At 36.7% G+C, this 17,203-nt stretch overlaps 1 protein-coding gene across 1 annotated transcript; it reads left to right on the top strand.

Moving 5' to 3' along the window:
* The first annotated feature begins 4,620 nt into the window (after positions 1 to 4,620).
* On the top strand, positions 4,621 to 8,278 carry LOC129872485 (uncharacterized). Its single transcript, XM_055947465.1, has 3 exons — positions 4,621 to 5,111; positions 5,518 to 5,807; positions 6,408 to 8,278. The coding sequence occupies exons 1-3, from the start codon at positions 4,621 to 4,623 to the stop codon at positions 8,276 to 8,278; spliced, it is 2,652 nt and encodes an 883-aa protein (XP_055803440.1).
* Positions 8,279 to 17,203: the final 8,925 nt, after the last annotated feature.

Genomic DNA, 17,203 nt, shown 5'->3' with positions numbered 1-17,203 from the left:
TTCACTTTTACCAGATTTAGTCTCCTTATCATAATTAATCTTGTCTCCTTTATTTGATTTGAGATAAAGTTAATACCCACAACTTTAGATAAAGTAGTACTCCACTACTTTAAATAAAGTTATTCCTTTTAACTTTTTAAAAGCATCTTTTTTTTTAAAAAAAAGGTTAGTCCTTTTTAACTTTTTAAAGCATCTTTTAAAAGATTTCAGAGACAAATCTTGAAAAGTGGTTTATTTTTGTCTAACTTAGTGGAAAATTTTGAATTAAAGGGATTTGGACAGTTGTCTCTCTTGAGGGAGATGGTCTTTTACCCGTCTATATAAAGACAGAGATTACACACACAGAAGACGGACCAGAGTAAGGAGAAAGCTAAGAAAGAAAGAAAATATTTTTTACTTGATAGAAAAATCTCAAACGAAAAAAAAGGGAGAGAGTTGAAAGAAAAAGAAGAAGAAAACATTTTACTTTACAAGTTAAAAATCTCAAACAGAAAACAAAAAGAAAGTTCCTTGTACACTTGATATTCTATTTCTAGCATTGAGCATTGGTTTTTAGATTTGGATTTCCTTTATAACTAAAGCATTCAGGTTAGTCCTAACCTCTCTTCATATACTAGTTTTTATTATTTTTAAAACACTTTGCCTTGTTTGTTTATTCTATTGAAATATAATAATCATTATGATGTATCTCTATATTATTCGCATACTTCTCTATATCTTCTTCATAGTTTAGCAGGATTTGAACTTCAGAGTTTGAGACGCGAAGCTTCCGCTTGGGTCGGAGAAGCTACTACATTTCACATCTTTGTCTACTCATATTATTTCTATTTACTTTTCTTTATTTTTGTTAGGTTGTAATAATTTGTAAATACTATATAATGAAATTATTTGGGGACTGCCTAAGGGGGGAGGGGAACTAACGTGCTACTTGTTTATTTTACTTTGTCATAATTTGTGTATTTGCTTATAAGTGTTGATTGATTGATCGTAGTTATTAAAGCAATGTAGTTACCTAACTCTTAGACTAAAATCTAAGTTTGGGTTTGAATATCGTTTCTATAGGTATTTGTCTAGTTAATTGGAAAAATCGCCTAAAGTTACTATACCAATGATTTAAAATCACCAACTCACGTTATTAAATAAATGGCTTAAATAATCAAGTTTACAGTAGACTATGTATTTTTTTCTAAAATCATGCATGTTGGATTTACTTAATATTTCAATATACTAAATTCATACAAGAAGATCATATCCGCACGATTAAATAAAGTATTTGCAGTCTTTAGATAGAATAATACTTTTAAGTTTAATAAACATTTTCAAATTTTTATAGAAACCATGTTTATAAGACTTAATAATAATTTCAACATGTCAATATATATATATATATACATATTTTAAGAATGTTGTTTTATGTAGAAATCATGCTTATAGATTAAAATTATCTTTGTCGTTTAAAATCATGTCTTAGTTAGTGTGATGTTATACATTTTTAACAATTTAGAAATCATGCTAATACGATGTAACCACTAATTCTCGACATACCATTTCGTATAGAAATCATGCTCCTATGATTTTATAATTTTAATATATCATTTCTGTATATATTTTAATTAATATTTTAACATACCATATTAGGTAGACATCATATTCATAGGATTTATAAGTTTTAATATATCATGTCCACATATACTTTAAGTAATGTTCTTAACATATTAATAATATAGAAATCACACTCATATGATCTTAATAATTATTTGTCATATTATTCTTACATTGAAATCACGCCCATAACTTTCGATAAATCTTGTTATATTATTTTTAATAATCTTTCGACTTACTATCAATTAGAAATCTTGTTTATATGATGTTATAAATACATTAGTTAATAACTAAAATCATTAAAATGTGCTTTTATTTATCAAATTAATCGTAAATATTCATGTCGAGTAATTAAACTTTACCTTTATGTCATCTTACCTTAGTATTCGTACACTTTTAATATTTATTTTGACTTTCACAACCTATGTTTGTTTTCAATCATGTTAATTAATTAATATAGAGGCTTATTTGAGATTTTACGTGCTCAATGTCGTCCTACTTGTTTTGTTTGACGATGTGTCTAATTAAGAAACTTATATTTTCTTTAGTCTAATACCTGTCCTAATAGTACGTCCAATGCCTCTTGGATATTAAGTTGGGACGCTAGACACCTTTTAAGACGCTAGTTTTTAATATTCCTTTTAGATCGCTTTAGGATTGAATTAACAAACAAATCTAGGAGGGGTAGGGGTAGATAGGCCCTTCGGAAATGATGGAGATCGACCCGAGCAGAAAACGACAAAATACTATATTTTGTCTTCCGATTAATAAGCCGGCGCTGATCCGAAGAACATGAGTACATAAATATTTCTACACTATTTTAAATACTTTTGTTTGTATATTATTTGGGGTAGTTTATTTATTATTTCGTTTGCCTTTTGCTATTATTTAATTAATTGATAATATTTATTTATCCTGTGTTAGTTCTAATATTAATTGTTTAATTTAACTTAATTAAATCCCTAAAGAGATACCATTTTTGTTTTCATCAGTTTTCCTTTATTTAATCATTTTACTAAGTCAAACATTCTTATAAACTATCTTAAATATTTTAAAATTTATATTTTTCTCAAAATTGTTTAATACTTTAATTATTGTTAAAACACATTTTCCCAAAGTTAGTCAAATAATTTTCATATCGTTGGACAACCGCATATTAGCGGCTATTTTAAGTGTTAAAACCTTCTTAAAATAGTAATATGAACCTCGTACCTTTTTCTATGAATTTTTAAGACTTAATCTGTTAGGGTCTTTTAAATTAAGTTTTCTTAATTTCTTTTAAAAATTAAGTGGCGACTCTTTTTTTTACTAAAATTGATTTTTTCTTATAAAGATGAAATTAATTTTAAACCACGCCCATTTTTCGATATAACAGAAATGACGACTCTGCTGGGGATTAATTAGGTTCTAACCATTAGATTTGATTGCTTGTTTGACTAACTATTTGGGTTTGTAATAATTAGTAATTCTTCTTTTCCTTAATTGTGCAATTATGTGTTTAGTTTATATATTAAATTGTTATTTGCATTTTCATAGCATTTTTCCTATTTAATGTATAGTATATTAAAGAACGATTTTGCGGTACCGTAGTCGGGCTTTTTTATACTTAACCCTTTTCGAAACGATCGACAATTTATTGATACGTTATGCGTCCAATGATTGTCGTAAGTTTCGGCCTGAGTTGTCCGCTTGGGTTACCAGTCTTGCAAAAGCCACTCTTAGTCAACCTAGCGTAGAGCAAAGCCAAAATCCCTAATTTAGTGCATTGGCCTAAGACGACCCAATACCCAAGGCGTATTGGGCCCATTAGAAGCCCACCTTGTGTCTATTTGTCCTATTGGTCAATAAAAGACAATCATGCCTATGTGTTTAATTGAAGGATGTATATGTCATTTTAAGCAAATCAATTATCTAATAGGGGTGGGGTAATTTATTTTCTTTTGTAGGATGGACCCGATAGGCGAACCCTTGAGAATCCGAATGGTGACTATACCTCATCCTTACCTCCGAGTGTGGTGGAAATTCATGAACAACGAAGATAAGAAAAAGGTTCGAAGTCACATAGGCCACATCCCGTCAATTATGGAAATGGAAGCTTGGCCTCATTTAGTTGGAACAATGGTAAAGTTTTGGGATAGTGACAACATGGTGTTTAGATTCGGGGAAGTAGAAATGACCCCAACTATCGAGGAAGTCCTTGCTAGCTACGAGAGTATAGGCATGTGTAACAAACGAAAGCATAAGCCTGACAATGACCTCCTTATTCCTAAGATATGGGATTTTGACAAGATAAAAGAAAAACTTTCACTTGTCAATGCTAAATGGATGGATAGGCTTTCCCGACCAAACATCCCTCTTCAAAAACTTTACACTCGATTTGGATGAGCGAGGGCTTTCGAAAAGTATCATGATGAATTCATCTCAGAGGAAAAATGAAAGGAAACACGTCCTCTTGCGTTTGCGGTATGCCTACTTGGGACAATGGTGTTTCCCCAAGGACCAAACTATACTATCCATCCAAGTGTAGTAATGGTCACTCACGCCATCTTCAATGGGGTAAACTACGGGTCTTCAATCAAGTACTACACTTTGGCGCCCATGATTCTTACAGACATTTATCGAGCGTTGGATAAGTGTAAAGATGGTGGACGATTCTTTCAGGGATGTAATTTGATACTTCAATGGTGGATGATGAGACACTTACTCAAAGTTGATGCTCCGGAACATCCAGACCCTTTGAGACGATCAGATGAACTTGGAGGTCACAGTTGGTGGTTATATTGCAATCATTTTCATAGAACGGGAGGTCAAAAATTCTGGTATCCAAGGCTTCAGGGATTAAGAGAAGAAAATGTGCAATGGTCAATCGAGAGTATGGTGCTGCCAGAGAAAATAACAATTCGAGGGGAAAAGGTCCCTTACTTAATATTAGCCGGATTAAGAGGAACCTGACCATATGCCCCCGCTCGAGTCCTTAGACAACTAGGAGGAAAACAGGAACTTCCACAAACCACGAGTATGAGAAAGTTTGCAACAGACCACAAAAATGGCCAAGTCTCTTTCGCTGAACAGATACTTAGAACATGGAAAACTCGAAGGGTGTTGGGTGAGTCATTGCCAAATAGATTGCAACCTGAGTGTTCCGCGGAGTACAGGGAATGGATAAAGAGTAACCTTATCAAAACCGTCGAATTAGGACCAAATGTCCCCTATCACGTTCGACTCTATCAGCTCCAAGAGAAGTATGAGAAAAATGAATTAGATCATCAACGCCAACAGTTAGATGACGCCAAAGTCATAGCCCAGCTAAAGCAAGAGTTACAAAGAGTAAGACAATGCATGTCTGAGTTAGATGATAGCATGGAGCAACAGATCCAGTCCATAGAAAGGTTAAAGCATCAAGAAGGAGCTCAGCTAGCTAGCGATCATCTATGGGCAAACAGATATGCCATATGGGAAGAGGTCAACATAGCCAAGAAAAACAAATCTAGTGAAGGATCAGAAGGAGTGTAAAGTTCACTATCATCCCCGGCGTGGGATTGCTTTTATTTGTAATTGGTTTTGTTGTTTCCATTTTGAACTTCTGTACCTGTTTTGGGACTATCATCCCCTGCGTGGGATTGCTTTTATTTGTAATTGGTTTTGTTGTTTCCATTCTGAACTTCTGTACCTGTTTTGGGATACGTTAAACATGTTGAATGTTTTTACTTTGGGGATAATGAATTTGCTTAAGAAAACATATACATCCTTCAAATCGCTAGGCCTACCCTTGGCACAAAAGGGTCACACATCTGTTTAGTAAGCGCAATAACTGTTTATGTATCTTAGGTGTTTATCTGCTTCATTATATTTTTGCATCACGTGCTATGAACAAAGACTAACATATTTATTTTTACGTTGTTTTTCTAACTCCAGGTATTTAGAATTGATCTGTGTTGATAAACTGGCTGAGCACCCTTATTTCACCAGGTCAAAGGCTTCCAAAGATTCCTTCCCCGATCAAAATTCGTTGGTACGGAAAAGGAAAATGAATGGTAATAATGACAGCACTAGTTTGACGGATATTGTTGTGACGGACCCTATTGTCGCGGAACAAAATGAGTTGATTGCACAGTTTGTGCAACAAATCGCCGAGATGAGAGTTGAGATACAGAAAAATCGAGAGTTGTCAAAACTGGCTATCGCCACCAACACGCCGGTTTCAGGTGAGGGAAGGCCTCCATTCCATTTCCCTTCTCCAAATTCAAGTACGGAACACGTTCAAAATCCATCTTTAAACCCCACTCAAAATACCTTCATTGTTGACCTCACTGCCTCAAATACCTATCATGCCTCTACTTCCCACCAAGCGCCACCTCATCCTCAAAATACCAACCCTCCAAACTTCCCCCCTCCACAAAATACCAATCCCCAAAGCTTTCCTCCCCCACAAAACACCAACCCTCAAGCATGTCCTCCACCATAAAACCAAAATGTTAACAATCTACAGACCTTTCCCCATCAACAAAATCAGTATACTAACCGCCAAACATTCCCCCAAAATTATCAAGTCCCTCAAAATACGCCAAATCCTCCCATTATCCCTCCCCTACCTCAAAAGACAGCTTTCCAAATTCCAATCCCAAATGAGCCCTATACCAACGATTCCGAACTTGATCACTATGAAGAACAAAAAAGGGAGTGGAGGACCAAAGAAGAAGTAACCAAGCAAAGCATGAAAGAGGAAATTATAAAAGCTATGAAAGAATTTCACTATGCCCCGGATGCGGTTGGTTTGAATTATGAAGATTTGTGTATCCATCCAGATCTGGACCTTCCTGAAGGGTTTAAAGTACCTAAATTTGATACTTTTGGTGGAACCGGAAATCCTTTGGCTCATTTGAGAGCATATTGTGACCAACTAGTAGGAGTTGGTAAGAATGAAGCCTTGCTAATGCGGCTCTTTAGCCGAAGTTTGAGTGGAGAGGCCTTGGAATGGTTCAGCGCTCAAAAAATAAAACAATGGTCTAATTGGAACGCTTTGGCCAGAGATTTTATCGAGAGATTCGCATATAATGTGGAAATTGTTCCTGATCGATATTCTTTGGAGAAGATCAAACAGAAATCCACTGAAAGTTATCGTGAGTATGCGTACAGGTGGAGGAAAGAGGCCGCGAGAGTTCGACCTCCCATGTTAGAGAAAGAGATTGTGGAAGTATTTGTGCGCACGCAAGAGCCCGAGTACTATGAAAGACTGATGTTGCTCGTTGGAGCAAAATTTGCCAAGATAGTCAAGGTAGGTGAGACTATCGAGGATGGGCTCAAGACCGGAAAGATAGCCCGTGTAGCCTCTTCAATTGGGTCTTCGGGATCATTTAAGAAGAAGCGAGAGGATGTATCTACCATCTCCTATACAACTGAAGGGAAGAGGTTTGCTAACACCAAGCCAGGAAAATCCACACCTTTCAAGACCTATTCACGAGGTCCACAAAATTCACATCAAGTTTACTACACTCAACCGAATTACCAAACCCCAGCTTCCAGTCACCAAACCCCATACCCAAATGATCAAGTCCCATTTAACAGTTATCAAGCTCCACCTTCTAATTACCCAGCTCCATATTACCAAAACACCCCGCTAAACTACCGAACTCCACAACCAGGTTATCAAACCCAACTGTACCCAAAATTCCAAACTCCTGCACCTTCCCACCAAAATCGTCCGAGTTATCGCCATGTGCCACCACCCCCGCAAAATAATTACAACCTTTCCCAACCCAACTTTGAAAATAGGCCTGCCAGGAATTTTACTCCTCTGGTGGAGAGTCGAACTAAGTTGTTCGAAAGATTGAGAGACGCAGGCATTATTCACCCCATTGCACCTAAACTGGCTGATACAAGCTCTAGATTCTATAGAGCTGACAAAACATGTGCGTATCATTCCAACAGTGTCGGGCATGATACTGAAACTTGTGTTAATTTGAAATACAAAATTCAGGATTTGATTGATCGTGAGGTCGTTACTCTCCAAACCGCCGCCCCTAATGTCAATAGTAATCCTTTGCCGAATCATGGAGGGGTTAATATTCACATGATTGAGATGGAAGAAGATTGGTGTGTAACAAAGGCCATAGTCCCAACCTATACTAACAGCCTTGAAATGGCTGTGGCTTCATTGAGCATAAAGGAGAAATCAAATTTTGTGATTTTGACACCTCCAAAGGTTGTTGCTTTGGTGTCGAAAGAAATTCCTAATCAAAAGAAGTTCATGATCGAGACTGCAGCAACTCAGGGAATGACGCGATCTGGTAGATGCTACACCCTAGAAGAATTGGCTCAAGGATGGAATAATAAAGATCAACAAAAGAGACCGATTAGTGAAGCTGAGGCTAAAGAGTTTTGGCGGAAAATGCAGCCAAAAGAATATTCCATAGTGAAGCATCTGGAGAAAGTACCTGCCCAAATCTCAGTGTGGGCATTGTTGATGAGCTCACAACAGCACATACATGCTTTGATGAAAGCTTTGGATGACACCTATGTACCTGTGGGCACAGATGGAGATAATCTGGCCGCTATGGTGAGTCGAGTTGTTCAAGGACACCGCATCAGTTTTTACAATGAAGAGTTACCGTTCGAAGGTGCGATGCATAACAAAGCTCTTCATATCACTGTTGTGTGTGTCGAGAAAAGATCATGAATCGTGTATTGATCGATGATGGATCGGGTCTTAATATTTGTCCTTTGTCGACTCTCAAACAATTGAACTTTGATTTAGGGAAAGTCCGACAGAATCAAGTTAATGTAAGGGCTTTCGATGGGGGTCAAAGAAATACATTAGGTGCTGTGAATTTGGATATTCAGGTAGGGCCTGTTGATTTCATTATAGAATGCTAGGTGATGGACATCACCACCAGCTACAACCTACTGTTAGGAAGGCCATGGATCCACATGGCTGGAGTCATTCCCTCTACTCTCCACCAAATGATAAAGTTCGTAAAGAATGACCGGGAGGTGGTTGTTTATGGTGAGGGGAGGCATTCAAACAGTTATGCATCAATTATCGATGATATTACCAGAGGTACTGATTTTTATATGGTTGAGCTGATGAATGCCACTGATGATGACTCAGCCCTACAACCTCCTATGCCGTCAGTTTATAAAATGATAGTCACCGTCATGCTACAAAATGGTTTTGAGCCAGGTTTTGGATTGGGGAAGTACTTCCAAGGAATCATCGAGCCCATTCAGATTCCCGATAAAGGATTAAAGCATGGTTTGGGATATGACCCTACAAAAGACGACGAGGCAGATGTGACAAATAGAAAGATTGATCGGAGACTCGCTAGGCCAATACCTCACTTGTATATGTCATTTCCAGTGAGAGAATGTGTCAATGATGGTGATCATGGGGAAGGAATCTGGAATCTTTTTGAAGAAATTGATGCAATCCTAGAGGAAGAAATAGGGACATCAAGCATTCGTCATGCTGAGTTAGGGGAGCAACTGTCTAATTGGACGTCTGCACCGCTCTTAGTCCCTCACTCATCTTGGTAGATAAAGACATATTATCTACTGATTTTTAAGTCAATGGTAGTCCGGAGGAGGCCCGAGACCCACCCTCATTTTGTTTCTATTTTATTACGCTTTAAGTTACCTTTATGATATTTGAAAAAAGGCAAATTGACCCACGGTCATGGCCAAAATTTGTATCTATTTTGGTAAATGAAGGCCTCCTTTATTATGAATTTTACTTGTTATTTGTTTATCGGTCTATATTTTACTTATCTGACTTTGTTTGCTTTTGATTTCAGTAAAAATAACTTAAAACCTGCCAATATCATGTCATGTCACAAGCTAAATGAACAAAATGAGATAGATGGTGATGAGTTTGAGGATTATAATGAAGAGGCTACCATACCTGAACACCTCACCGAGGGTTTGAAACAATTTGAGGATCAGTACAAGCCAAATCAAGAAGAAACTGAGGTTGTGAATCTGGGAGATGACGAGTGTACCAAGGAAACCAGAATCAGTGTCCACTTAACAAAAGCTCAGAGGAAAGAACTTACCAGTTTGCTTGGAGAGTATATCGACATATTTGCTTGGTCTTATGATGATGTGTCAGGTTTGAGTGTAGACATCGTGTCTCATAAATTGCCGATAAATCCGGATTGCAGTCCAGTAAAATAAAAGACTCGAAAATTCAAGCCAGATTTAAGTTTGAAGATCAAAGAGGAGGTTACCAAGCAAATTCAATCTGGAGTTGTGGAAGTGACAAAATATCCGACTTGGTTAGCCAACATTGTTCCAGTCCCTAAGAAGGATGGCAAGATCAGAATTTGTGTTGATTATAGAGATCCGAACAAAGCTAGCCCTAAAGACAACTTTCCATTGCCAAATATCCACATTCTCATTGATAATTGTGCCAAGCATGAGATGCAGTCATTTGTGGATTGCTATGCAGGTTATCACTAGATTCTAATGGATAAAGAAGATGCAGAAAAGACAGCCTTCATCACACCATGGGGTGTATATCACTATCGAGTAATGCCATTTGGTCTTAAAAATCCTGGGGCTACTTACATGAGAGCCATGACAACCATCTTTCATGATATGATTCATAAAGAAATTGAAGTATATGTGGATGATGTCATTATCAAATCCTACGAGAGTGAAGGTCATTTCACTCACTTGAAAAAATCCTTTGATCGTTTTCACAAATACAACCTGAAATTAAATCCCGCTAAATGTGCTTTTGGAGTGCCAGCTGGCAAGTTATTGGGGTTTATAGTCAGTAGAAGGGGTATCGAGCTTGATCCCTCTAAAATCAAATCGATTCAAGAATTACCTCCACCAAAGACTAAAAAGGAAGTGATGAGTTTCTTGGGAAGATTGAACTACATCAGTCGATTTATAGCTCAATCCACATTGATTTGTGAACCTATCTTTAAGCTACTGAAAAAAGATGCATTGACAAAATGGACTGAAGAATGTCAGACAGCTTTCGAGGCTATCAAAAGTTACTTGTCTAATCCACCGGTGCTTGTTCCTCCGAGGGAAGGAGTTCCATTGTTGCTATATATGTCTGTCTCGGATAATGCATTTGGATGCGTGCTAGGCCAGCATGATGAGACGGGAAAGAAGGAACGATCAATCTACTACTTATGCAAGAAGTTTACTCCATACGAGGCTCGTTACACTCTTTTGGAGAAAACTTGTTGTGCTTTAACCTGGATTGCTCAAAAGTTGAGACATTACTTGTCTTCATACACTACATATCTCATTTCCAAGATGGATCCTTTGAAGTATATTTTTTAGAAAGCGATGCCCACTGGGAAATTGGCAAAATGGCAGATGTTGTTGAGTGAGTTTGATATTGTGTATGTGACCCAAAAGGCGATAAAAGCACAAGCCTTAGCGGATCATCTCGCAGAAAATCCAGTAGACGAAAAGTATGAACCGCTCAAAACTTATTTTCCCGATGAAGAGCTATTATTTGTAGGAGAAAATATCTCTGAAGCATACCCTGGTTGGAGAGTATTTTTTGATGGAGCGGTGAATCATGAAGGAAGTGGAATTGGAGCAGTCCTAATATCGAAATCTGGCCAACATTACCCTATGGCAGCCAAACGCTAATTTTATTGCACGAACAACATGGCTGAGTATGAAGCATGCATCATGGGTCTAAAGATGGCAGTCGATAAAGACATTCAAGAGTTGTTGGTAATAGGAGATTCAGATTTGCTGATTCACCAGGTTCAAGGGGAGTGGGCTGTGAAAAATTCAAAGATTGCACCATACGTGAAGTTAGTGCAAAGGTTGTGTAAAGGATTTCGCAAGATCGAATTTAGGCATACCCCAAGGTTGCAGAACGAATTTGCTGATGCTCTTGCTACTATCTCCTCAATGATCAAACATCCAGATACAAGTTACATTGATCCTGTGGAGATATACTTGAAAGAACAACCCGCTCACTGTTCGTATGTCGAAGCAGAACCAGATGGGAAACCTTGGTATTTTGATGTAAAGAGGTATCTGGAAACTGGAACTTATCCAGAGAATGCGACTTTCAATCAGAAGAAAGCAATACGTCGGATGGCTAACAATTTCTTTCCAAGTGGAGAAATCCTTTATAGGAGAACTCTAGATATGGGTCTTCTCAGATGTGTCGATGCTGTTGAAGCCACGAAGCTTCTCGAACAGATTCACGCGGGAGTTTGTGGAACTCACATGAATGGGCTTACCTTGGCAAAAAAATCCTTCGAGCCGGCTATTTTTGGATGACTATGGAGCATGATTGTTGTAAGTATGTGCAAAAATGTCATCAATGTCGAGTGCATGGTGATTTGATTCGAGTACCTCCTTACGAACTTAATGCTATGAGTTCTCCTTGGCCATTTGTGGCTTGGGGCATGGATGCCATTGGTCCAATAGAGCCATCCGCCTCTAATGGACATAGGTTCATTTTAGTTGCTATTGATTACTTCACCAAGTGGGTGGAAGATCCTCGTATAAATCAGTCACGAAGAAGGCAGTAGCAGAATTCGTCCGTAATAATTTGATATATAGATTTGGGATACCAAATTCCATCATTACCGATAATGGAGCAAATCTCAATAGTCATTTGATGAAAGAGATATGTGAGCAATTCAAGATTAATCATCGAAACTCAACTGCATATCGTCCTCAAATGAATGGAGCCGTAGAAGCTGCCAACAAGAACATCAAAAAGATATTGAGGAAAATGATTGGCAATCACAGAGGTTGGCATGAAATGTTGCCATATGCTTTGTTGGGATACCGAACAACTGTCAGAACATCAATTGGAGCAACTCCATACTTGCTAGTGTATGGGACGGAGGCCGTAATCCCCGCCGAAGTGGAAATACCTTCATTGAGAATTATTCAAGAAGCTGAATTGAGCAACGCTGATTGGGTTCGTAATCGAATTGAACATTTGGCCTTGATTGATGAAAAGAGAATGACTGTCGTTTGCCATGGTCAACTGTACCAGCAAAGAATGACTCGTGCTTTTAACAAGCGAGTGAGACCAAGAACATTTGAAGTTGGTCAGTTGGTTCTCAAACGTATTTTTCCACATCAAAATGAATATAAAGGAAAGTTTGCGCCAAATTGGCAAGGACCATACATGGTGCGCCAAGTGTTGTCTGGAGGTGCCTTGATATTATCCGAGATGGATGGACAAGAATGGCCGAAGCCAATCAACTCAGACGCCGTCAAGAGATACTATGTATGAAGGTTCAATATTTTGTAAGTGTGTCATTTGCTTGTAATCATTTCTATGTTTGTTAATTTTAAAATTAGCCCTCATATTTGAATGAACTACGTTTGACCTAAATTCTCAAGAATGAGATACGTAGGCGGCCTATGTCGGCTTCGGTCATTTTCTTATTAAAAATCTCTATTCCTTAGTTATCTCCCGAGAAAGGGGAACTACGTTTGACCTGATTCCTGTCTCAACGGGATACGTAGGCGCCACAACGGTTCGGTCATATCTCCCGTGAGTTCTCTATTTATGATAGAAACTGGGACAGAAATTTTGAGAGGGACTCAAAATTTCAAAGAAAGATCTCTTCACAAGAGAAAACAAGACTGAGGTGCATCAGAAAAGTAACTGGGACAGAATTATTTGATAGGACCTCAAAAATTCTGCAAATCTCTTATTGGTAGTATGATATTTACCAAGACATCTAACTGGGACAGAAATTTTTGAGGATGACCTCAAAATTTTTATCTAATATCATCAGAAGGTTTTACTTAACTTCAAAGTTCAAGGTTGGCTTCGAATGATCCCTGACATTGTTGGAAGGTCAATGTCAACCTCAATAATGTCAAGCACCATCAGAGTTCAAAGTCAATTACAAAACTTTCTAGTTATGTGAGAACTTCGCAGCTTCAACCTTCAAAAATCCTCAACTATTTGAACAAGCTAGCAAACATGCTCAAGGTTTCGAATCAAGGATGTTCGTTCGAGCTATGCATGACATGACATCTGGCAGTAGCCTTTCTCAAATTGCTTTTCAAAAACTCATCTTTATTAAAGCTTTTAATACATCAAATATTTTTTACATAGAAATATTTTGTCTTGTATCTACTGAGAAGTGGGGAATTAGAGCAAGCAATCGAAGATAACAAGACAAGGAGAAAACAAATGGAGAATTCAACACAGATCAATTCATTCAAAACTAACAATTTTTCTGTGGATGCAGATTTATAAAAGACCACTGTATCCCTCCTTTCAGCAAATACAAAGAAGTTAAAAGAACAAAGAGTTTTCAAAATGACGATTTTGTCAACAGGATTCGTCAGACGAAAAGGAGACGTTCAAAAAAATGAACAACAATGCCTCTTTCAGATATCCAGCAAACCATGTGCCAAAATGAATATAAAGTGTTTGAAAACGAGCATGACATTCACACACTAATGTCAAAGTGATCAGGCACTTTGTACATATCTTCGAAACTTCTCCCTAAAGATTTTTACTCAGTCATTAGTTAAAACGACATTGGGTCTATTACTTATTTTCTTTTGAGTATAGGAAAACGCCAAGGAGTTACTTTCAGTGCAAACATCCATAATGACGTCAAATTATATTCTCCATCCTCAAAGACGTCAAATAGGCATGCCTTATAATGCTGTATATGATGATCTAATGCCGTATATGATGATTCATATTTATTATTCGCCAAGAGGGCCATTCATATTTATTATTCGTATTATATTACCGGAGGTGGTAATATCATTTGCCAAGAGGGCCATTCATATTTATTATTCGCCAAGAGGGCCATTCATATTTATTATTCGTATTATATTACCGGAGGTGGTAATATCATTTGCCAAGAGGGACATTCATATTTATTATTTGCCAAGAGGGCCATTCATATTTATTATTCGTATTATATTACCGGAGGTAGTAATATCATTTGCCAAGAGGGCCATTCATATTTATTATTCGCCAAGAGGGCCATTCATATTTATTATTCGTATTATATTACCGGAGGTGGTAATATCATTTGCCAAGAGGGCCATTCATATTTATTATTCGCCAAGAGGGCCATTCATATTTATTATTCGTATTATATTACCGGAGGTGGTAATATCATTTGTCAAGAGGGCCATTCATATTTATTATTCGCCAAGAGGGCCATTCATATTTATTATTCGTATTATATTACCGGAGGTGGTAATATCATTTGCCAAGAAGGCCATTCATATTTATTATTCGCCAAAAGGGCCATTCATATTTATTATTCGTATTATATTACAGGAGGTGGTAATGTCATTTGCCAAGAGGGCCATCATTTTCATATCATTGCCGAGAGGGCCATCATTTTCATATCATTGCCAAGAGGGCCATCATTTTCATATCATTGCCAAGAGGGCCATCATTTTCATATCATTGCCAAGAGGGCCATCATTTTCATATCATTGCCAAGAGGGCCATCATTTTCATATCATTGCCAAGAGGGCCATCATTTTCATACCATTGCCAAGAGGGCTATCATTTTCATATCATTGCCAAAAGGGCCATCATTTTCCTATCATTGCCAAGAGAGCCATCATTTTCATATCATTGCCAAGAGGGCCATCATTTTCCTATCATTGCCAAGAGGGCCATCATTTTCATATCATTGCCAAGAGGGCCATCATTTACCATATCATTGCCGAGAGGCCATCATCATATCATCTCATTGTATATTACATCAAAATTGAAACTATTTGCAATCGAGAAATATATTATAAATCACATCAACTTAGGAAATACATTTTGTTTTGTTCTACGTCAAAACCGGAGGAGGTTGACATTCGTACACAGTAACGACACTACCATTTTCTTTGAGTTACATTTTTCTACTAATGAGTTTTGTTTGTCTTTGGCGGGATCATCCAAGAGGATAGATTCTCAATTTAACCACAGGTACGGATGACATTAAAAGAACGCAACACAACGTAGAACTTTTCTCAGTAGCAAATTAGAACGCGAGTTGAAGAACATATCACACCACACCACACCACTACAAGAAGGCATGTGGTATTCCTTTAAGTTTGGTAGTCTCAATTTCACTCCAGAAAACTTCAACTTGTCACCAGAAGCAATTTCTCAATCTCAGTGACGATACACCAAGAGTTTTGGAAATTATGTCCGTGTAAGTTCTTAATTATGAGTGTGAAGCTAGCCACATGCATGGTTAAGAGCAAATTAAAAGAACGCAACACAACATAGAACTTTTCTCAGTAGCAAATTAGAACGCGAGTTGAAGAACATATCACACCACACCACACCACACCACTACAAGAAGGCATGTGGTATTCCTTTAAGTTTGGTAGTCTCAATTTCACTCCAGAAAACTTCAACTTGTCACCAGAAGCAATTTCTCAATCTCAGTGACGATACACCAAGAGTTTTGGAAATTATGTCCGTGTAAGTTCTTAATTATGGGTGTGAAGCTAGCCACATGCGTGTTTAAGAGGTTGCAAGCCTATTTTTCATACTCGATTCATGTATCACTCCTCCCAGTCGAAGGGTGATCTTAGCATAAAAGATTTCTTTTTCAACCGATTGAGTCGAACTACAAGCAATGTGATTCCTAAGTTTAAGGATATGTAGGCGAGCTCAATTTTGAAAACTCGACTGTACTCCAACAAACCTCCTCATCCAGTTCACAAGCTTTCTGGTTTCTCCATAATTCGACATCAGGATAATTCTGGTATTCTTTCAAAAAAAAATCGTGCATCAAATCAAGCGTCAAAATTGGATTCATCAATTTTCTTTGACCCGGATCTCTTTCATCGACACTACTCAAAGAAAGGGACAACTGTTGACACCCAATTTTGACCATCCATAACTACTTTTCGAATTGCTATCTAAAACAAATAGGCATTTTTTCAAAATTATTTCTTTATTAATTAAATAAGTTTACATTTAGTTTAATAAATAAATCGTATATTTTGATATTCACAATTTATAATATCTTGCTATTTATTAATATTACTACTATTATTTTATTATTTTTATAATAAGCTTAATACGTTTAAATATTCTTATGTATCTGTTTAGCATATGTGTGTATTTTGTTTACATAAAGAATATTTATTAACTAAGTTTATTTTGTAATTTACTTATTCATATTAACATGCATATATTATATATCTATTTTAATACGTATTGTATACATGTGCATATAAATTTATTATTTAATTAAATTTATTATATATTTTAGTTAACTATATTAATTATGCATCTATTTTAGTATGTGTTATATGCATACGTACGTCATATATATATATATATATATATATATACACATACACATATCTGCGTAGAGTATACATAAGTAGTTGCTTTATATATAAATACGGCTACTTGAATAAATTTATGTTTTTACTTATTCAATATATATATATTATGATTATTAATTAATTAGCAATCTATTCAATTTTTCTCCATATGATTTAAAACATAGTCATTTTATTCAATCCATTTTAATTTTAATCTATACTATATAACCCATTTTAAAATCTTAAACCCACCTTTTAATCATATCCATCCATTCTTTTTTTTATCAAATATCAAGATCTAATCTCAACCGTTCATCAAAAT

Source organism: Solanum dulcamara, chromosome 11 (assembly GCF_947179165.1).
Source record: "Solanum dulcamara chromosome 11, daSolDulc1.2, whole genome shotgun sequence".
In the NCBI taxonomy this organism is placed as follows: domain Eukaryota; kingdom Viridiplantae; phylum Streptophyta; class Magnoliopsida; order Solanales; family Solanaceae; genus Solanum; species Solanum dulcamara.
This window is presented reverse-complemented; position numbering and strand designations above follow the sequence as displayed.

Bases quoted from the DNA above. Each gene is read 5' to 3' on its own strand.
- LOC129872485 (XM_055947465.1), top strand. From the start codon at position 4,621: ATGAGAAAGTTTGCAACAGACCACAAAAATGGCCAAGTCTCTTTCGCT. The intron at 5,112-5,517 runs GTAAAGTTCACT...TTCTAACTCCAG, and splicing joins AGTGAAGGATCAGAAGGAGT to GTATTTAGAATTGATCTGTG. The intron at 5,808-6,407 runs GTGAGGGAAGGC...GTATCCATCCAG, and splicing joins CACCAACACGCCGGTTTCAG to ATCTGGACCTTCCTGAAGGG.